This window comes from Podarcis gaigeae, assembly GCF_964106915.1.
Source record: "Podarcis gaigeae genome assembly, chromosome: 5".
NCBI lineage: Eukaryota > Metazoa > Chordata > Lepidosauria > Squamata > Lacertidae > Podarcis > Podarcis gaigeae.
The window spans coordinates 69,209,974-69,232,683 of NC_139681.1; the positions used below are offsets into that span (position 1 = coordinate 69,209,974).

At 40.1% G+C, this 22,710-nt stretch overlaps 1 protein-coding gene across 1 annotated transcript in view; it reads left to right on the plus strand.

Moving 5' to 3' along the window:
• The window catches only part of PXYLP1 (2-phosphoxylose phosphatase 1), a 63,861-nt gene that overhangs the window by 17,068 nt on the left and 24,083 nt on the right, over positions 1 to 22,710 (plus strand). Inside the window, exon 2 of the mRNA XM_083742115.1 lies at positions 12,276 to 12,407. Coding sequence (XP_083598241.1) covers positions 12,329 to 12,407 — 79 coding nt within the window. The 5' untranslated portion in view covers positions 12,276 to 12,328. The remainder of the gene's footprint in view (positions 1 to 12,275; positions 12,408 to 22,710) is intronic.

The following is a 22,710-nucleotide window of genomic DNA, read 5'->3' on the forward strand; positions in this document are numbered from 1 at the left end:
ATTCCTAGGTGTGCAGCCAAATATTGAAGTCCCTCCTTTCACCTTCCATTTTGGAAGCGAGTGTACAAGCTGACCTCATGGATACAATACCCTACTTTTTTCTTTGTTTTCCCTCATCCCAGTATTCCCTGCTTTGTTTATATTTTGCCTGCTGAAGAATTCTGGAGAACATAAAAGCTTACCACGTTTTTGTGTCTTTTTCGTTGATCCTAATAAAGATACTGCTTGACTGTGGATTTTTTGAGTTTTTTCTTATGGACCAGCATAGCTAACTTAGTTTATACTTATACAGTGGTACCTCGGGTTACATACGCTTCAGGTTACATACTCCGCTAACCCAGAAATAGTGCTTCAGGTTAAGAACTTTGCTTCAGGATGAGAACAGAAATTGTGCTCCGGCGGTGCGGTGGCAGCAGGAGGCCCCATTAGCTAAAGTGGTGCTTCAGGTTAAGAACAGTTTCAGGTTAAGAACAGACCTCCGGAATGAATTAAGTACTTAACCCGAGGTACCACTGTGCTGGCATAAAAAGTATACACACTTTCTCACACATTAAGACCAAACTCAGAAACGCTGATAGCTGTTTGACTGATATTTCCCTTCCAATTATTCAGTATTTTACTATTCCCATTAAACTGTGGCAAAGTAATTGAGTGGTAGCAAAATATCTCATGCGGTAGCTGGAGGAATGGATATAATGGGAATGTCATCTCTTCCTATACAGATTGGTCTAGGAAATGCTTTCAGGAGTTTCCTTGACAACTGATTTCTAGTGCAAGAACAATTTTGTATTATTACCTTGAATAAAAGCTGTAGCTTTTATCAACCTGTGCGTGCTTTTTTTGTAGTTGCTGGTACAGTGTCCATAGAATAGCACAATTGAAAGCAAAGACTGAAACTGGTAGCAGGAGGAAATAATGTAATGGCAGGACAGATTTCCCAACAATGCAGATTATGTGATCAAGTCATCTAGGCTTGCCACACATCCCTTCTTCATTGTGCTTGGAACATGTATTTTAAAAAGTGTGTGTGGTTTATTTGTTTTTAAAGCCTGAATAAACTCCTTTACCTCATCATTTTCTCTGCCTCTATAATTTCCTGTGCTCCTAAATAGTACCTTGCTATCTAATTGCATATGTTAAGTTATTCCCAAAGGCCATTAATTAGCTGATGGCCTACGTTGGAGAGTGCCTTTTGGCATTTATGCTGTGAAGTGCCACATGACACTATTTAATCCTCAGTGCAGTTGAATATCTATATGAAACTGTTGGGAGTGTGGAGTACAATGCCATACGTATGCTGACAACACTCAACAATATTTCTCTGGAACATGTAAAATAGCAGAGATTGTGTGGATCCTAGATTGGTTCCTGAATGCAGTGGTGTGCTGGCTGAGGAAAAATAAACTGACCTTGAATCTTGACAAGACAGAGGTGCTGTGGATGAGAAATTGGCTAATTACCTGCAGTCTGGAGATTCTTCTGGATCTAGTTTTGCCACCGGAGGCCCATGTGGCCTTGGTGGCTTAGCAGCATCTCTTGTTAGCATATGATGGCTATTGCTGTTCTGCACAGAACTTGGAGAGTATCTCAGTCATATCTCCTGGCCGTCAGTGTATCTCTGTGGAACTAACTTGCCCAGAGTGAGGAGAGAGAAGATAGAATAGCATTAAGTTGCCGAACATTCAGCTTGTACTAGTTCCACATTAGGTGGTTCAACCTTCGCACATCTTGTCACCACAGGGATACTGAAGAACTATCTTGCCTTGAGGAAAGGAGAAACAATACTTGGAGAACTTGACTGAAGAGCAGTCATAATGCAATGAACACAGAGACCTGAATGCAGGCAACTGAGAGCAAATATCTAAGGGAGGTCTTCAGTCGCATGCCAGTTTGGAGAAAAATGGTTCTTTTTGCTTTGTCCTACTTATTAATGCTTGAACTCAGGATGAAAGTGCTAAGAGGAAGGCACATTTGGCAAACCCTCATCGTGGTCAGCTCCTGCCTGGAAGCCTATGTCCCCACTGTGGAAGGAAGGACTTGCGGATCCAGAATTGGCCTCCACAGTCACTTACGGACTCACTGTTAAGACCGTGTTCATGGAAGACAATCTTACTCAGCTATGAGTGATCACCAGAGAACTACTATTAACACTCACCTGTTGTGACATAACCAGGGATGAGAGAATTCCCACTCTTCCATTCCTTTATTGTAGTTGTTATTCTGTATTATGAATCTGACTTGTTGTTTCCTTTCTGCTCTGCTATCCTGTGTTTATTGTATCACACTTGTTATAGATTGTTAGGTTGTTTTTTTAAAAAAATAATCATGTAAATTGTTTTGAGATGCCTGGTTTGAAAAGAGGCATACAAATACTACAAATAATAAGGTGTTCTGGTTATTATATAAAGCCCTCAGCAGCTCCAGGCCAGTTTACCTTTTCATATTCATGTCCATTTAACCAATTTGATCTGCAGAACTTACACTTCTACAAGTGCCAAATAGTGTTCATTCCACATCTGCCAGTAATTAATATTTTAGTCCGGCAGGGCATATTCTCTGGAACACCCTGCCTATTACAATCAGGCTGGCATCCTCACTGTACTTGTTTAATGTCTGCTAAAACTACCCAGACATAGGGTTTTATTAGGTATACATTGTTTTTAAAATTTTGTTTTTAATTGGTACTTCCCCATAAACATTTTACAATATTTTATGTAAACAACTTGCATTTTGTTCCCTTTATTGGCATGCCTGTTCAAAACAGTGCTCAACATGTTTTTGTGTGTGTGTGTAAAATTCTGTCTAGGTTGTGCTTTTAAGATGTGTGTGATAAGACAGAAAAAAGCAAGAGATTAACAATAACATGACACCACAAGTCCGTAATATTCTTTGAGCTACCCTGGAGTGGAACTGCAGGGAAGCCAAAGCATGTTAACACTATGAAATAAAGGATCTCAGTCTCTTTGCCTGAGAACGTGCAAGGAATTTAACTCCAGTAGATATTGAACGCAGCATATAATCCTTCTTAGTTGATAAGAACATGATTACGTAACGACTGTCCTGATGGGTCAGTCCAAAGGTCTGGCTAGTCCACCGTCCTTTTTCCCACAGTGGCTGACCATATGCCTATGAGATTCCCACAAGTGGAACATATACACAATGACTTTAGTGTGTGATTTTCAGGGCAAAACTGTCCCCAAGTACTTTGCATCAGAATCATAACAAACACTGTGTCCTAAGCCATTAGAATATTTGCAATTTCACCAAGAGCTTTTAGGTGGTACTTAGAAGTTTGTGAAATATTTTTGATTTAATAAAAACGTTTTCCCCATAACAGGAGATAGTGGGAATTTTTAAAAAGTGGTCTTTTACAAAAAGTGCAGAGAAAGGATATTTTCTTTAAAATAAAGTTCCATGTTTTTTAAAGACGCAGCTGTTATTCTTATCTTTGGGCCTTGTGCAGGTCAAGAACTTGTTGTTATTCAAAGAAATGCTCAGCACTGTGCTTTTAAACAGAGGAAAGCAAGGCATAATCTCCGTTCCAAATCTCTCCAACACTTCCCCTGAACACTTTGCTGCTCACTTCCAGCACTGCAATTTGTAACTGAAAAACAAGTGAAACACATGATTAAAGAGTTAATACAAACAAATTATCAATTGTCTTTTTCTTTCTTATGTTTGCATTATATCTTTTCCCAATACTTGGGATTCTACGGACTCTATGATTTTGCCATAAGTGAAATCTTAATAGATAGATAGATAGATAGATAGATAGATAAATAAAAGTCTTTGCACTGACTCTGTATGACAAGAGTGGTTAACATTTTTTGGCCTGAGAGTCAAATTCACCCTTGGCCAACTTTCTGGGACCACATACCAGTGGTGAGTGTGGCCTTCTCACAAGTTTACAATACTGTTCTACCTTTTTTTCTTTTAGTTACTATGTCTTTCTATTAAATCATACAAGTAGCATGAAAGTTACAGCTGGACACTAGGAGTGTCTAAAACAGCTAAACCTGTGTTTAAATGCAACCTAGATTCAAGCTGGGAGCATTGCAGTCAAAGAACAGTGCTACTCTTGGTTCTCTCCTTTTTTTTCATAGGGGCAGGATAATTCTTAGATGTACAACGAAACAATAGTATAATGGCCAAGTGACTTATCTAGTGAAGTTGAAGGGGGATAGCAGGAGAATTGAAGGCTTTTTAGAATAATAAACAATGAAACTTGGGGCCTTGGATTCAAACCACCCATCTTTTGCATTTGCACAGCATGTATGTCATCAGTTTCTACCCATTCCATTCTTCCTCCTCTGCCATGTATGCACAATGATCCCCCCCCCCCCCAAGTTCAGAAACAGCTTTTCAGGCAATATGAGAGGCTGCCTCAGGAAGGGTCAGTGATAATTATACTGATGTAGAGGGAATGCTGGTCGTGGAGCTGGTGTGCAAGAACATTGAAGATTCAGAATATCAGATGTGGGGATGTAGGGTAAAAGGCCATGTTGAGCATAATTCCATGATCATAGGCATGACTAACAAGTATATTCGGTGGCTGACAAAGGAAATAGGGAGGGCTTGGAGAGGGGAAGATTAGAAGCTCTGTATTTGCAAGAATCCAATTACTAAATAATCCTTTCAAGCTATTACATAATCCCCACTGCCTTTTCATTTAAAAAATGGCTGCTAAAGAAAAATGGCAATTTTTATGTTCTTCTACCTCTATCTATATATGGATTTGTTTTGGTTTGAATAATTAGAAATAATTAGAAATCCCCATTAGTGTAAAATATTGTGTAATAGTGAGAGGCGCATAACAGATGGCATTTCTGAGAATTATTTCCACAACTAAATAGCTACAATTATGTCGTACTCCAATAATCTGTGAAGTTATTCTATGTAAACTTCAGTAGTGATCTATAGATTTGCTTTTTTAATGTTGAAGGTAAAATATTCAGATGTGATTACTGATTAAGACTCATCCTCTTGAAGAATATAATAGCTGTTTCGCACATAATGCTAAACCAGATTATTTCTTAGCAAGAATGAGTATGCATACAGCCACTCAGTTGGAAAATCATGGCTGTTTGTTCTTTTTGCTGCTCCTGGTGCTGCCATGCTACCTAGAATTAATGGCATGGTTTGGTTTACCGTTAGGTGTATACCTGGGTTTGTATTTGTCTTGCTCCTAACAAGCCACAAGCTGTAACCAAAGTTTGATGTTTGTTTACTGCATGCAATTTCTTTGGGGAAGAAAAGCATCGAGACTGGTTTAGCAAATGCTGAACCTTAATCAAACTTGGTGTAGGTGTGTAGCAGTGACCATTGTAGTCCTTAATCAGGTGAAGTTCAATGTGTGGAGATGGGGTTTCGAATTTATTCTTGTAACCCATTACTCGAAACACTTTGCTTAGATGTATGTAAGGCTGGAAGAGGTTGATTCTTAATAAAAAATTCCAGTTGTCTGAAGCGTGGGCAGCCAACTGGCAGCCCACAATCTACATACGGCTCCTGTGGCAATTTTTCAGTCCCTGGCAATGCTAGCAAAGTTGAATCAAAGCAGTTAAAAAATAGCCCATAGTTTCAGCCATGAGGATCATAAGAAAGTTTTCAAGATATAAGAGAAAGAGAACCCATAGTTACATTTTGCATCTTGCTGGTGCCTAAATGTGAAGAGTATTTTGGGATCCAGGCTACTATCTGGTGAATGGCTGGAGTGATACAGGGTTAGCCATTCTGGTTTAATCTTTTCAAATTTAATTTCCCCCTCCTTGGCCCCTTCTCTTAGTTCTGTGTTGGAGCAGTCCTTAAAATGTTTTGCCCAAGCTCAAATTGGCTATCTGTTACACTGACAAGGTGTTGAATTCAAAGGACTTACTGCAGCTTGGTTCTTTTAACTGAGCAGAAGCCTTTGGAAGCAATAGAAATTTACTGCACAGTCTAATAATGAGATTTACTGAGGGTGGGAAGCAACTCATTTGTGCAAAACATTCTGGATCATTAATATACGGAGATGAGGGCTGCTTTTAGTTGCCATGACAGACTATGAAGTACGGTCCTGCGATTGTCAGAGATTTCATTTACAGAAGTCCATGACTGGGCTAGTGATATCTTGTCGTAACTTACAAAACAAAACCGTAAATAGAGCAAGAAGAGCTGGTGGGCACCAGCATATTGTGGGCAGAGCACACAGGGGTGTGTGTGTGGGGGGGGGGGGAGTATGCTCTCAGAATAACACAACAGAACTTAGTCTGTTCTATGGAACCTAGGGTATGTGGCCCTTCCTGCTATCTTTCCATACAATGTTATACAAACAAATATCTGAATAAGGCTAAAGATTGCAACCCTTGGAATGCAAACGCCTGGCTCTTCTGAATAATATCTTAATATTTTACGCTAGAAATATTCTTCAGATGTTAGAAAGATTTTCTGTAGTAATTAGGGAAAATCATAAGAAAACTTGATCCTAATACTCTGCGTGCTTGTTAACCCCAGCTTTGTGTCACAGAGAAACATAGACTTTTTGGGTTGCACATCGGAATGTTACTTGCACCCCTCAAAAATTGATCCTGAGGCTTGGGGGAGCCTTCATAACAGATTTTGAGGCTATGACAGCAGAGGAAGGGGAAGTCCCATTGCACAATTGGAGCTCTGTTCATGCAGCATTGGTTGCAATGCACATTTTTTTTTTAAAAAAATCAATAACTAAAGACATAAGATTATTGGAAGATTAGTCAAAACATTAAAGATGTGCAGTCGGTTGATTTTTCTTGAGTTCATTAATCAACACTCTTCAGTGACTAGTTCAAAGATGCAAAGTGAATCAAAGTCTCAATAGGATATTAGTTTCTTAATCAGGAATATTGATTTAGAAAAGATCTGCTAAATCACTTAATTAGTTAATCAAAAATTTCAGAGTGCATGAATTCACTTTGCAGATTGAATAGGAAGGAAAACCAGTGGCAGGTGGTAACTTTGTTAAAGGTTAAAGTTCTGGGTTAGCAGCATTCAGGAAAGGGATCAGCAGATAAGCAGAAAACATGAGAACAGTCAAAGGTAGAGTGAAGATAATGCAGATTAGCCACCCAGTAGAACTTGGAAAGACTAACAATATTATTCATTTTGAGTACAAAGAACAGGAACAATGTTTTCTTGTGGGTGTCAAGTGCAGTGTCTGCTCAGTGTCACTCTTTCCATCGCTGAGGCACACACAGAAGTGTTCACCACAGCAGCGAACAGATCTTTGCAGGAAGGATTTGGAAATTCCTCCTTTTGTTCAGCCACCCAAGGGACTCTTCTTCCCCCCTATCTGCTCTTGCTAGAGCTACAGGACAGACAGAACTTCCAGGTAGAATGGGAAAGGCAAACTGCCAAGCACAATTGAGCTGAGCTCATGGTACATACTCATACTTTCACCTGTATTATTCTGTTTTATGTCTAAGAAAGGAGTTAAGGGTTAGTCACTCAATATTTATTTTTTTATAGCTGTTCATAATAGGTGAACAGAAGCCTAGAGGCCATTAAGAAACAGTCAAATTGCGCTTCAGTCAAAAATTTGTGTGCTATTTACAGGAAATTACTGCTATTTACACCAGTGGAAAAAGGTAACTCGGTAAAAGAAGTGTGACAACATTACCCCAAAGATATAGTGCATGTCTTTCCTGATTTTTATGTGAAACTTAAAAAAGTGGAGAATAAGATCCTAGATCCCCCCTGCCCCGCCCCCAAAACAGCTATATTTTAAATTTACCTTCTGGAGTTGTTGATAGTCTGAAAGGCCCAATAACTTTTGAAGAACTCACTCTGTCAAATAGTGATTCCTTATGCTCTAACTAAATCCCTGAGAGCCTCTGATGGGACACTTCTTGAGGTCCTCACACCCCTGAGGTTTGGTTGGCAATGGAGACTTGTTTCCCCCCAAAACTGCTGTAACATTCTTGGGGCATATCTATGTGAAAAGGAACAACTGCTGTCTCAGTAGATTGGTCTGTTGGAAAGCTGGAGGAAAGCTGTTCTTTTGCCTTTCCTGTAACTTTACTACATTGAGTTACCGTATTTTTCTGTCTATAAGACTTTTTGGGGACTCAGATTTAAGAAAATGGGGGGAGATGGCTCGTGTATAAGACGCCCCCTCATTTTTGACATTATTTTAGGGGGGGAAACCTAGTCTTATGCACGGAAAAATATGATATATTGTATATCTTGTTCAATGTTTGTATCGTTTACTTTCTTCCGTACAGTGGTGAGTTTTTTCATTTACTGTTTCTCTCTCTCTCTCTTTCTCATATTGTGTCAGTTTGCATCGTTTTGATCTCTCACACCAGATAAGTACAGTAATTTCATGGAGGCAGACTTTGAAGAGTGCTATTGATTATTATGGAGACAAGCCATTTTAATCAATTCATTTAAGCTGTCACAGTGATTCAGTGTAATAATGTGTTTATTCTGGGCGAGACAGGAGGCTGCTGCTCTAAAGTAGCAGAACGATGGGCTGCTTCTGACCCCCATGGAAGTGACCAAATACTCTTTTGTATGGTGGCTGAAGCAAAAACTGTTAAACCTGCAGCTTGACCAAATTCTCTACACAAGTTTACACTGCACAATCTAGAAGGGCACCATTATGGAATCCCTTGATGTGATTAAGTCACATCACTGCATTGCTGAGAATAATTTTTTGGTAACCTCTATATACAGTGGTCTATTATATGAGATCCAGGTTGTAAACTCAAGACTGCTTCATGTTTTTATTATATGTGTCCATTAATTTAAACAGTCTGGTAGCTTGCTGTAGAAAGAATACTGCAGTGAGATACCAGTGACTCACAAGTGATGGTGATGTGGTTTCTTTTGCTAGGCGGTTTCTGGCTGACAACAATATTTGTAGAAAGAAAAGGGAGTGCCAGAAAGATTAGAAATCATGGCGGTAGTGTTCATTGTCTCTCAGGGGGTTCACATGCAACATTTCTCCTCCTGCTCCATAAAGGGAACCTGAAGCATCTAGTGTACTTCTTAAAGAGCCCTGTGTGATGCTGTCACTTTGTAGAACAGCTCAGGTTGGGTAGATAAGTCTCCTCAGGTTTATTGATGGAAAAATGCAGCCCATGCATAGTTCTGAGGCAATGGGCTGCTTTTATTTAAAAAATAATAATTAGGGAAAGAGAGTGTGTGGCCCAGTTATTATTATTGTTTCTGAAATTTCTATACCGCCTTTCATCCAAAGATCACAGGGTGGTGTACAGTATAAAAACACCAAAATACGTAACATAGTAACAAACAAAACAGTACACCCCAGTTTAAAAGGCCGTAGATTGTTTCATTAGCCAAGGCCTGGGAGAAGGAAGTTTTTTGCCTGGCACCTAAAAATATGTAACAGAGGTGCTAGGCAAGCCTGCCCGGGGAGAGCATTGCATAACTGGGGACCCTAGCTACAGCCTAGTTCCCCACTCTTCCCTTGTTGTCTAAATATTTATCTGTAATTTCAACTTTGTTGATATAGCCTCATGCCATATATCTTAATATTTTAGCTATATTTCCTTTCTAGCAGTTAGATACTTCTAAAAGGTAAAGGTAAATGGACCCCTGACCATTAGGTCCAGTCGCGGACGACTCTGGGGTTGCGGCGCTCATCTCGCTTTATTGGCCGATGGAGCTGGCGTACAGCTTCCGGTTCATGTGGCCAGCATGACTAAGCTGCTTCTGGCGAACCAGAGCAGTGCACAGAAATGCCGTTTACCTTCCCGCCAGAGCGGTACCTACCAGTATTTATCTACTTGCACTTTGACATGCTTTTGAACTGCTAGGTTGGCAGGCGCAGGGACCGAGCTCACCCTGTTGCGGGGATTCGAACCGCCAACCTTCTGATCAGCAAGTCCTAGGCTCTGTGGTTTAACCCACAGTGCCACTTCTGGTGGCCTTCAAATAATAATAATAATAATAATAATAATAATAATAATAATAATAATAATAATAATAATTTATACCCTGCCCTCCCCGGCCAAAACCGGGCTCAGAGCAGCTAACATTAAATGTATAACACATTAACATAAAATCAGGCAATCAATTAAAATGCATCCTAAAATCAGATCGGAATCAGAAAAATATCCAATCAGATGGCAACTCGCAGATTAAGAGATGAGTATTATTCTTTATTTCATTTGTGAATGTATTGCTGCATCTATGGTGGTCCTGTAACTTGATTGCATTAGGTTTATTTGTTTTCCTGTATTCTTGTATGAGCCCCCCCCCCCCATAATAGATTATGATAGACTTGAAAGTGACAGTTTTAATATCCTGGCTGTGTGTCATTTTGTTTGGCAATGTAAATAGTTTTTATTGCAGTATTATTCATGAGTTATATCGTATTATTGTAGTACTTGTACCTGACCCCAAGGAAAACCAATATAAAGTAGCACCTGAAAACAAATTGCATTGGCAGCTTCTGTTGGGCACAGTTGTTCATTGGGAATGATCCCAAATCAATCATGGATGGCATAATTACTTTTATTTATTAGATGTCACGATTTTCTTTTAAAACACCGTTTTTGCCTTGCTCTGGTACTTGAAAGCCATTGGCAGTCCAGGCCTACATTGACGAGAGAGAGAAATTGATGGGGTGACCTGCCAAAACCAAAACCCTCCTGGGCCAAAACCCAACTGGACAGATGCTGGGCTGTCGTCATTCTCTTTTCCCTCCTTTCGTTGATCGTTTTTTCTTGAAGGGTTTTCCTTCTTCAAGGGAAGCGAAAGAAAATACGATTGCCACCTCAGGAGCTAGTTCCACCCCCACCCCCCATTCCAGGGTTGTGTCTGGGAAATTGAAGGGTTTTGAATCCACTGGATCCAGAGCCACACATTACATGTCCTCAGAACATCTCCTTTTTGCCCTCAGCAGTGGTGAGGGAGTATCTGTCCTTACATTTTCTTTGATGGCTGGGATGGAAGTTCTCAAGGTGGACCACCTTTTCTGCCTGCAGACAGGTAGATCCAAAACATTTCCTATGGCCCCTTGGATGACCTCACAGGGGTCATAGGATTTAGCCTTTAAACAGTTACTTACCGTACGTTACTTAAATCCACTTCAATGGGTCTATTTTGAGTGTAATGACTTTGAATAGTTGGATAGCACCCACTGTTACCCTAACTGCTTTGTCCAAAGCAAGATTTGGAATTATTTGTATGACTTTTGAAATGCTCAGAATATCAGTCCTCAATCGCATTTTGAAATGAGCTAAATGAATTTTGCTGAATAGTTATGTATTAAAACCTTTATTTCCAGTAAAGGGCCCCTGGCACTTTACAACAGGTGGAGAACAAGTTTGGGAATTTGCTTTCAGGGAAAAATAAACTTAGAATGGAAAAAAGGCTTAAAGGAGGAGGCAACAGGATGACTTTTTTTGGTATGCTGGAAACCATTTATTGAATATTGCAAAGGGAACTCATTGCTTCCTCAAGCAAAGCCAAACCTCTTTATTATTTGAAGGTAGGGATGACAAAGGTGATAGGGGTCAGCTCAGGGGTCAGCAACCTTTTTCAGCCGTGGGCCAGTCCACCGGCCCTCAGACTATATTTTGGATGGGGGAAAAGAATGAATTCCTATGCCCCACAATAACCCAGAGAGGCATTTTAAATAAAAGCACACATTCTACTCATGGTAAAAACACCAGGCAGCCCCCAAAAATAACCCAGAGATGCATTTTAAATAAAAGGACACATTATGTGCATGTAAAAACATGCTGATTCCCAGACCATCTGCGGGCCAAATTGAGAAGGTGATTGGGCCACATCCGGCCCACGGGCCTTAGGTTGACTACCCCTGCTCCAGCTGTTCCTGGATGGCATCTCTCATAGGCCATGCCGGCTGAGGCCAACGGGAGAGGGAGCCCAACAACAACTGGAGGGGGCAGCACATTATTGGCTACCTCTGTTCTAAAGTATCAATTTAAAATGGAATTTGTAAAGATACAATTGCAATTTATTAGTTTAATTCAGTAATCAGTAATAAAGTGATAGTAATGAAGTGATTAATAAAAGTATTAGGTAGCAAAGGATAGCAAGGTAGGCTCTGGTGAATATTGTTTTGACTTTTTCATATAATAAATGTGTATATTTTCTGTCTGATCTTTTTGTTTTATGGAAATAGTTATTTTACTAGTACTTACTAAAAAGAATTTTAAAAAAGAAAGAAATCATGTCCTTTTTTTCTTAATCCTGGAGCTTCAGAGTTTCTCAAAAGGGTGAGGTTATCTCTAATGCTTTTTTTTTTGTATTTGTGTTGACAGGAAGTTTCTGACTATGGAGGTGAAATCATGAAGAAGTAGCAGAAAGAATAATAATGCTTTTCCGAAATCGTTTTTTGCTCTTGTTGGCCTTGGCAGCCTTGTTAGCCTTTCTGAGCCTTAGCCTACAATTCTGTAAGTATACCTTGGTTCACATTATGTGAGAAGTGTAAAGCCTCACAGCGTTCACCATGGCGTCTATTAAATTTGGCCTACTTTCTGTTTGCCCCCAACCTTTCTTTGTAAACCACGTATTTGAATGTAGCTCAAAGGATGTTGATGCCAAGCTGTATATGTGAATGGGAAATGAATGCCACCACTTTTTCAATTCTAGAAACATGAGTTCTACACAGATTCTAACCAAAGTCATGCTGATTGTGATGATTTCCTGGTTTTCATGTAACATCAAATCATTTTAACTTTATTTGCACACAGTGGTGCATACTTCTATAAAGTCCCTGATGTGATCCTTCCCTGCTCTTGTATGCCAGAGAAGAAATACCGTAAGTCGGTGGCTGTCTTTATGTATTATGCAAACCAGTGCTTGTGGATTGTTTATCTCCAACAAACCATAAGCGATTGCCATGGTTTCTTGGAGAAACAAACCACAAACACTTATTTTCACAGAACACAAAGTTGCTCAGTTGGTTAGAGCATGGTGCTGATAACGTGAAGGTTGCAGGTTCAATCCCTGTATGGGACAGCTGCATATTCCTGCATATTCCTGCATTGCAAGATGATCCTGGGGCTCCCTTCCAACTCTATTATTCTGTTATTCTTTCTGGCATGGCAGGGGCACGGAAAGGGCTCATCAGGAATTTTTGAGATGCATGCACCAGTATGCTGCTCATTTGTGTTAAGCCACAATTAGTTTTTCAATGCATTTTAATGCTACATGTGAATTGGACTGATTGAAGGAAAAGCCCTCCACACCACCCTGTCTATGTGCTTTCAGATAATTGCTTGATGATTTAAAAAATATTAAGAACTATGTTTTCTTTAAATAGAAATGCATTAATTGCGACTCTTTCTACAATTTGAGTAATTAAGTAAAGCATAAAATGTCAGGGTGATTCTCAAACACAAAAGCTTGGTTACAGACTGGGGAAAAAAGAGAATATATATATACTTATTTAAATTGGAAGCTAGATGTGGAATTTGCAGTAATATGATCAACGCAAACTCTCTTTCCAGGGTTGTCATGTTCCAAATACTTATATACTTTCAAACAGTTAGTTGCTTCTGTGCTGGTCTTGGCTGACTAGATACCTGCTTATGTGATTGTGGAAAAACTTATCTCAAGATGATTTTCCATTGATTAATTCAAACTGTGGCGACTGTTGCTAGTTTTTGAGGTCTCTGCTTTTTTAGACTTCTTTAAATAACCGTAGAAGGAAAGGATTATAACCTCTCTTCTTTGTAATATGTGGACCAGCCCTCATGTATTGAGACAGTGTGCCTTTCTGTGGTGGACTCCTACTGATTCTGATTTGGCATGTTTTGCTAAACAAATAGATGTTCCTATTGATTGGCTGTGATACATTTATATACAGTGGTACCTCGGGTTACATACGCTTCAGGTTACATACACTTCAGGTTACACACTCCGCTAACCCAGAAATAGTGCTTTAGGTTAAGAACTTTGCTTCAGGATGAGAACAGAAATCGGGCTTCAGCGGCGCGGCGGCAGCAGGAGGCCCCATTAGCTAAAGTGGTGCTTCAGGTTAAGAACAGTTTCAGGTTAAGAACGGACCTCCGGAACGAATTAAGTACTGTAACCTGAAGTGTATGTAACCCGAGGTACCACTGTATAGCGGAGATCTGCACTGGTTGCTGATTTACTGTACTACCAAGCTAAATTCAAGGAATTCTTATTATTACTATTATTTACAGTGGTTCCTTGGTTCTTGAACTTAATCTGTTCCGGGAGTCCGTTCAACTCCCGAAACCATCCGAAAACCAAGACGTGGCTTCCGATTGGCTGCAGGAGCTTCCTGCACTCAAGCAGAAGCCACGCCAGATGTTTGGCTTCCGAAAAACGCTTACTTCCGGGTTTGCGGCATTCGGGAGCTGATTTGTTCGGCAACTAAGCCGTTTGGGAACCAAGGTACCACTGTAAAGCCCGTAACAACTTGGGACCAGTTTACCTACAAGATCACCTTAAACCCCCCCCCCCTACTCCCTAGGCTTTTTGACTGATTTGATGTTTGCATTGGCAGAATGTCTGTTGCTTTATGTTTAGCATGTGCTAAAGTATGTTTAGCATACTGTATGTTGAGTGCCTTCAGCCCCACACCTCTGCTGATGGCTTGTTCTGAATTAATTTTTCTCTTGTCTGTTTGTATTCATATTCCATATTTTTCTTGGGACTAGAGTTGCTGAAGATCTTCCTTCCTTTAAACTCCATTTTTGGGATCTCTTGGCAGAAGTGTTCGCTGGCTCAGTGTACATTATTGGTATGATAAGCTTATGTTTGTTTTCTCCTATAAAAGTTCCATAGTATGGGAAAACAAGGAGTCTGTAGCAGATTATTAGGATGAGGTTCAGGGGGCTTGACACAGGTAACTCAAATGATGTGTTGTTTTCTTGCTTCTTAGCAAGTGCTACAAATTACTATTCTACCCTAACAATTTGTGACCATGTTTGGGTTCTTGCAAAGATTTCCAGTAAGTAGACATGGGGAAGCAATTCAAAATGAATCATTCACAGACCGTACTCAAAGATGACCTCTGAGCTGCAGCTGTCTATGAATTCAGCTTATGAGATAGTCTGCAAGCAAATTGTATTGATTAACATTTTAGCTCAATATTTTTAGCTGAATGCATCTTGGTTGACCATTTATAATTGAAACGTATGTGCTTAGGAGTCATACTTACGATGCACATATTATGTCAGAACTGCTGTAAGGGACTGTCGGGGGGGGATGGGATTTATTTATTTAAAACATATTTCTTTTTGCCAGTATGTATCAACAGACAATATATAAGGGTTTTGTTGATGGCTGAAGATCCTGTTGCTGTATTATTTCTGTGTGTACAGAAATACACATTTTTCTCAGCAAATACTTCCTATAGGTTAGGCTGGTGTTTGCCAACCTCCAGATGTTATGGACTACAACTCCATATGTCCGAACCAGATCTGCTGCCTAGGACCCATGGGGGTTGTAGTTCAAAACATCTGGACCAGGTTGGAAGTAGGTGAAGGCCATGTTAAGCACTACACTTGTGCCTTCTAACGTTCTCCTGCCACGGTTTGACCTTCATTAATATTAGGATGGGTACTCCATGCCTCAGCTATTATTTATGCATAAAAATATTTATCATGTTGCTATGTAATAAAAATATGCCACAACAGCTTTCAGAAAGAAAACAAAGTTAAAAACAGGCATCAGTTAACCATTGTTAATGGTCATAGTGGCACAGGGGCATTTATGACTCTTTGTTTGTTTGTTTTTGTTCTTCGTGGATGGCACAGCATGTTGGCTATCATTCTACCCTGAGGTTATTTTGTTCTTTCATAAACCTTTATCAAATCATTCCATGCTTCCCCTCCAGCCCTTTGGTAAAGCAATGAACCTATATTAGTATAGGTAAAGGTGAAGGGACCCCTGACCATTAGGTCCAGTCGTGGCCGACTCTGGGGTTGTGGCGCTCATCTCGCTTTATTGGCCGAGGGAGCCGGCATACAGCTTCCGGGTCATGTGGCCAGCATGACTAAACCACTTCTGGCAAACCAGAGCACACAGAAACACCGTTTACCTTCCCGCTGGAGCAGTACCTATTTATCTACTTGCACTTGACGTGCTTTCGAACTGCTAGGTTGGCAGGAGCAGGGACCGAACAATGGGAGCTCACCCCGTCACAGGGATTCGAACCGCTGACCTTCTGATCAGCAAGTCTTAGGCCCAAGCTATATTAGTATAGCTGCTTTTATTATTTGGCTCCTTTGCTAATCTGCTTGATGCAAAGGAGGAAAACCTTTGTTGCAGTGTTACATATACAGTTTTTCTTTATTAATGTTTATAAACTTTACCCCCTCCTCTATTTCTTCACAAATATCTCATGCTTCCTACTTTCTGTCTTCCTTTTGCTTGTCTTTTTTCAGTTTCTGTCCTCCTTTCATTATAATATAATATAATAATAATAATTTATTATTTGTACCCAGCCCACCTGACTGAGTTGCCCCAGCCACTGTGGGCAGCTTCCAGCATACCGTATTGGCTCAGATATAAGCCGCACCCGCAAATAAGCCTCACCTTTAAAATTCAGTAGCTTGGGAGCCGCAGACAGGACAGGTGCCGTTGCCCCATGCTCCTGGGCTGCTCTGTGCGGGGAGTGGGAGCCGCACCACTTTGCCAGCAGCGTAAGGTCATAAATACAGTGGTACCTCGGGTTAAGTACTTAATTCGTTCCAGAGGTCTGTTCTTAACCTGAAACTGTTCTTAACCTGAAGCACCACATTAGCTAATGGGGCCTCCTGCTGCCGCTGTGCCACCGGAGCACAATTTCTGTTCTCATCCTGAAGCAAAGTTCTTAACCTGAAGCACTATTTCTGGGTTAGTTGAGTCTGTAACCTGAAGCGTATGTAACCTGAAGCATATGTAACCTGAAGTACCACTGTATAAGCTGAACTTTAACTTTTCACAATCGGAATTTGGGGGAAAATGTGGCTTATATTCAGGCCAATACGGTATATAAAAACATAGTAAAACATTCTGGTCTGTGTTATGAAATGTTTTGCTGCAGACCAGAATTAGCAAGATGTCATCTTATGAAGCCATTTCAGTTGTAAATGGTGACATGTGTACATTAAAAATATAGAAACATAGAAAATGGGTGTATTTAAAAGCTTTCATTAGCTAGAATGAATAGTTGATTTACTGTATGTATGTGGGAGATGCAAACAGCAGTTGAATTATTGTTTAGTTAAATGGCTTCAGGCTTATAATGTGGAAAGTAGCTAACAAGCCAATGGAATCTCCCTTAGTTTACAATATATTCTTTTGAAGACTCTGAGCTCCCAGGACAGATCCATTATCGTGTTGAAATAGTAGAAAGACAAGGATTTTGGTAGTCTAAATCGCTGCAAGTTTTTTATTATTATTTGGCAACAGTTTTTAATTGACTATTTCACCTGCTTTGAGAATAGGAAAGCTGTAACACCTCATTATGTCACTTAGCTGCTGTCTCCTAGAGAAAACAAGTCAACCCAATAAGTTCTGTCACAGTGTGATGTGGAGCTCATGTGCATTAGATCCTAGACCAGAGAAAGATGTAGTAGTGAATAGAACATCCTACTAAGTGGATAATGTGTGCACTGACCTATTTTGCATGAACACTACAAATCTGTACACATTTGAGTCTTGGTGGGAGTGGGTGATGATATATTTGTGTAGTACATATTAAGTATGTAAGCATTCGCTATATAGGCAATGGGGAGGTTAGGTGGAAAAGAGATGTGGTTTTGAAGCATATAATGGGATCCCATTCAAGACTGATATGAGGTGATAACTGGTAATTCCTTTGCAGTAACTACTCTTAAGTGCATTGCATGATTATATGCTGTTTGAAATAGGCTTGCTTAAAGCAAAGTCAATTTCCTTTCATAACTTACGTTAATACTGTGCCAGCCTAGCTAACTGTTGCTGGGTGGTGAAATCCCAATAAATAGAACTATCATATAAAGTTCACTGATTGGTTGCTATTACTGTATTTGTTAGATTTGGGCTGCCCAAAGTTTGTCAGTAATTCACATTCCCACAGGTAGCATTTAATGCATGGATGAGCCTCCTTAAGTCTAATTTCGAATTCAGGTTTTGCTAGTTTAGTGATAATCTTCACATTTGTTTCTGCTGCACTTTTAGCAAATGCAGGGCATGTTCCTAGCAAGACTGTAAATTCTGCAAAAATGTAAAAATAAAAAAGCAGAATTACTTTTAAGTTACATTGTTTTACTTTATCTATTGGCTTCACATGTCAGTTGCTTTTCAGATTTCTACCAAGGTGTTATAATTACTGAGCTACAGTTATATTTTATGCATGATAATTAGGTGAGGTTGTCGATACTTTGCAGTAATTTCAAGGAGGAGAAGTGAGTAGGTGTATGACTACTGTCTGAATTACTTTCTGTAAGAATATGCGAAGAAAAAAATCCGAATAAACTTTTCACATATATAATTTTCCTCCTGCCATGTGGAATAATCTCTGCATAAACTAATGGGAGCATGCTTTTAAACTTAATGCTAGTTTAGTGATGCTTGCACAGCAGTCTGGATGTCTACTGTACACACAGTCTGAACAGATGTGTGTCTCTCTGATGGGTACCATCCTCAAGTATATAGGGGTCTCCCCAATGATTGAGTGAATGGGAATATGGGAAATGGAAATATGGCTAGTTTTAGCCTGGGTAGTTTCACTGCCATCACCACATTTCCTTGTCAGAACCAGCGGCACATTTTAAATTCTTAAGAATTCTTACTTGGTAAGCAGGTTTGAAAGGGAAGGAGAGCTGTTTCAGAGAGCAATCCCACTGAACAGCACAAAATGGGGTTATCAAAGCACTCAATAGGTTTTCTTTATAGACTCAAAGGGAATGGCTTACAGTAGAAAAACAGAAGGTAACCTTATGGAGCAGTTTCACAAAAAAGCAAATCTACTTCCTAAACTTTAAATATGCTGTTACTTAAGTATTTCTACTTCCCTAATGGCCGTTGAAAGAGCAATACAGCCGTAGAGTACAGAACTTATACCAGATCAGTTGTCTCATTACTGAATGCTTCTTCTCCTGAGATCTAATGGCCTGAAAGCCAGCCACCAAGGAGTTAATGGCCAGTGATGGTTGTGCTATGTTTGCCTGCCACTCCTGGAATCTGTTAAGAAGGAAGGAGCTTCCCTCTCAGACAGACTAGGCAGCTCCTATGACCAGTCTCCCAAGTTGGTAAATTCACTTCATCACAGTGTCCATTTGTATTGTCTCATTACCTTGAATTCAATGTGTGATAAAAGACCACTCAGCTAAAAGGTAAATCTGTTCAGGAAGTTGTAAAATCCATTCATCCTTGCATTCCAGGTGGCATTGTAGGTTCCCAAACATAGTTGGAAGCCTCCACTGGGAACAGTAGAAATTTAAAGATGGGGTCTCAGCTGGTATGTTTGGGAAAGAAAGCAATGGGAAATGCTGGGAAGGATTGGCAGAGATATGACATATGTCTGGTCTTTCTGAGATTTTAAATAACTCATGGGAAGAGTTTGTTATTTAACCAATGCATTTTCTTCTGTACTTGTGTTTGAATTTCCATTGCTGGGTAAGCAAAAGTGATCTGCTGCAATTTCAGTGTAGTCATATTTTGAAATTTGTCTTAGCTGGACTAATACTGGGGATAACCAACAAGTGAGGCTGTTGAATTGTTTTGCATTACTGCCGTTTGTGTTAGAGCTTTCCAGACACCCCAGTTCCCAGTAAATTGATCTTGTTTGGAGTTGTATGGTACGACCATTCACCCCTAAGGATCATTTTTCTGCAATTTCTTTTCTTTCTAAAAATGTAACTAAAAATCTGTTTTCTGTTACTGTATTTTAGATACACAGGAAATAATTTCAGAAGTCATAATTTATGGATGTTTACTGCGGTGTGTTTGTCTGTCTTGTGTTCTCCAAATGTGTAATGAGTTTCTTAGCAAAGTATTGCACGTTGAAAAGCAATCATACTGTTCTGTCTTATCACTGTGTAATCTGCCTCATTGGTACATGTGGATATTGCTAATGTCTTTCAGAAGGAGGATTAAAATGATGGAATCTTGCTATGGCTGGTGATAAATTTTATCTTTAGACCCCCGGGCAAATGTTTATAGAGGTAATTAAAAGAAAATGGTTGGAAAGTGGCTCAGTACTTCCTGTGTTGTGCCTTGAGCATAAGACATGTTCGCGGGATGAAGATTGCTGTTTATATCCATGAACACATATTAGCATGTGAGATAAGAATATGATTTCTATTTCAGTTTCAGGGCGGGTGAGATGCATTGTAAAATGCTGATTTATGTTCAGTTATAACTGGCTAAAAATTATCAATATTGTCTGGTCTCTCTTTTCTTAACCTGTAGGAGGCATGTGAAAATGCATAGGGTATGTTAAGATGTAAGTAACAGTTATCATGTTTTTTTAAAACCAAAAATGTTAGGTGCGGGAGGTAGTTTTCATTGGGACCTCAGTACACAAGGAAGGTTCATTCCAATCTATGGTTGAAATGAAAATCAGGAACATTTTCCTGCTGTGCACTTTGGGGGGGGGGGGGTTGGGGGACTCCCGTTGACACCAATGAATTGTGGTGCAGGAGCTGTTTCTATGAGGCTGGCTATTCCACAAGGAACCCTGTAGTGCAGCCAAGTCCATCAGGCTTGAAGTCAGTGCCTCTGGTAGTGCCTGCAAGCCTCTGTTGCCAGGGAGCAATAGGGAGAACATTTTAATAGTTCCTCCTTTTTTATACTGCTTAATATATTCAAAATATCTCTAAGTGGTGTACAGAAAACTGAAGTTCTACAAACGGCTTAAACAAAGCATTACGCAAATACACAGCAACATATAAAAATGTTACACTGAGACAAAGTTACAAATATATATAAATCAATATAGGTTCATTTTCCTTCTGACACAAGCTCCTTCTCAGCCTCTGGGTTCTCTCTCAGGGTCCAACAAAAACAGTGAGAAGAGTTCCTGGAAACAGCAGGCATCCTCCTGGTTTCTCACTCTAGACTTGCTTCTTATGCACAAGCCCAAGGTGAATGGTGCTTCCTCAGGCTGCCCAAAGCTGTGCAGCTGTAGTGCAGCCAAGTCCATCAGGCTGCCATTCAGCTGCACATTTTACACTCAGTTTCAGGTGCACCAGGTTTCATGAGCTTCCCAGGGAGTTCAAAGGATGGGAAGAGGGCCCCCCCATCAACTCAGAGCTTTTTCATCCCCTTTTGTCTTCCTCTCCTCCTCCAGCTGCCTGACCCACACCTGGCGTCATATATGACACCAGGTGTGGGTCAGGTGGGTGTGGTTTTGGACGAACTGCTTCACAGTGCCAATTGGGACTTGTGCCAGGACTAATTCAGCTCGCAGACAGAAGATAACACACCCCTGTTTTAAAGGGATCACTCCAAGCAATGCTCAGATCTTGCCTGAGGTCTTGGAGAACTTCTGCCAGCCAAAATAAATCATGCAGAATCTGAATGATTTCAACTAAAACACACAGAACTTTTTCGAAAATTGTCCTTTACTGAGGATACAGTGGTACCTTGGTTCTCAAACCTAATCCGTTCCGGGAGTCCGTTCGACTCCCAAAACCGTTTGAAAACCAAGTCGCGGCTTCCAATTGGCTGCAGGAGCTTCCTGCACTCAAGCAGAAGCTGCGTCGGACGTTCGGCTTCCAAAAAATGTTCAAAAACTGAAACACTCACTTCCAGGTTTGCGGCGTCTTGGAGCCGATTTGTTCAACAACTAAGCCATTTGGGAACCAAGGTACCACTGTACTTAGTTTGTCAGCAACATAAGTACGTGTCACTTAATGCTTGGTTTGCAAGTTTGCTCTCAAACTTAGGAAGCTGTTGATGGTTTCCTTTTTAATATAGTTTTATTTTCATGCTTGTCAAAGGTAATGGAATTTGTTGATTTAGCTACTACACACAAGTCTCTTGTTATAGTGTCACAATATTGTGATATTTGTAACTGTCTTACTGTAAACTGAGAGGCCTCTAAAGCTGCTGGAGCACATTTGTTGCCTGATTGACTTGGCAAAAAAAGACTTTGCTCAGTCTGCTGTCAAGTGTGCAAATGTAGGCATTTCTTTAGCAATTTGTTTACTTTGAGGTCCCCTGTATATAAGCACAGTAAACAGTTTCATTCTCCGTTTGCATTTCTGTTTAAATAAAGTGTGTACTTGAACAATGTTACTTTATTTCTGGTTTCATCTGCTTCTGTAAATCCTTTTATTTCCCTGTTCTGCAAGGAGAGTTGAAAGATCTATCTAGTAATCTTTTTTTCCCTTTTTCTTTTTGGAGGGTGTCTTCTATTTGTGTGAATTATGCAAGGTTATATTAAGCACAAAATATATACTAAAGACCATTTATTTTGAACATAGACACATTTTGAATTGAAAGTTTGGCATTTCAAAGAAGTTTTGTTTGCGATTTCTCCCTGTTTTCTCTTACTTTGATAGGAAATGGACCTGCTAGACAATGCAGCACAATAAAAACAGGGCCGCTCTAGGAATGAAGGATTGAATGGAATTGGGGTACTGGAGATGGGAAAGACATGTTAGGGGATAGGAGGAGGATAGCTCACGAGATCTTACATGTCTGTTAACATTCACATCCTTTCTTCATATAGCATCAGTGGCGTAGCGTGGGGGGTGCAGGGGGGGCGGCCGCACCGGGCGCAACATCTGGGGGTTAGGGTTAGGG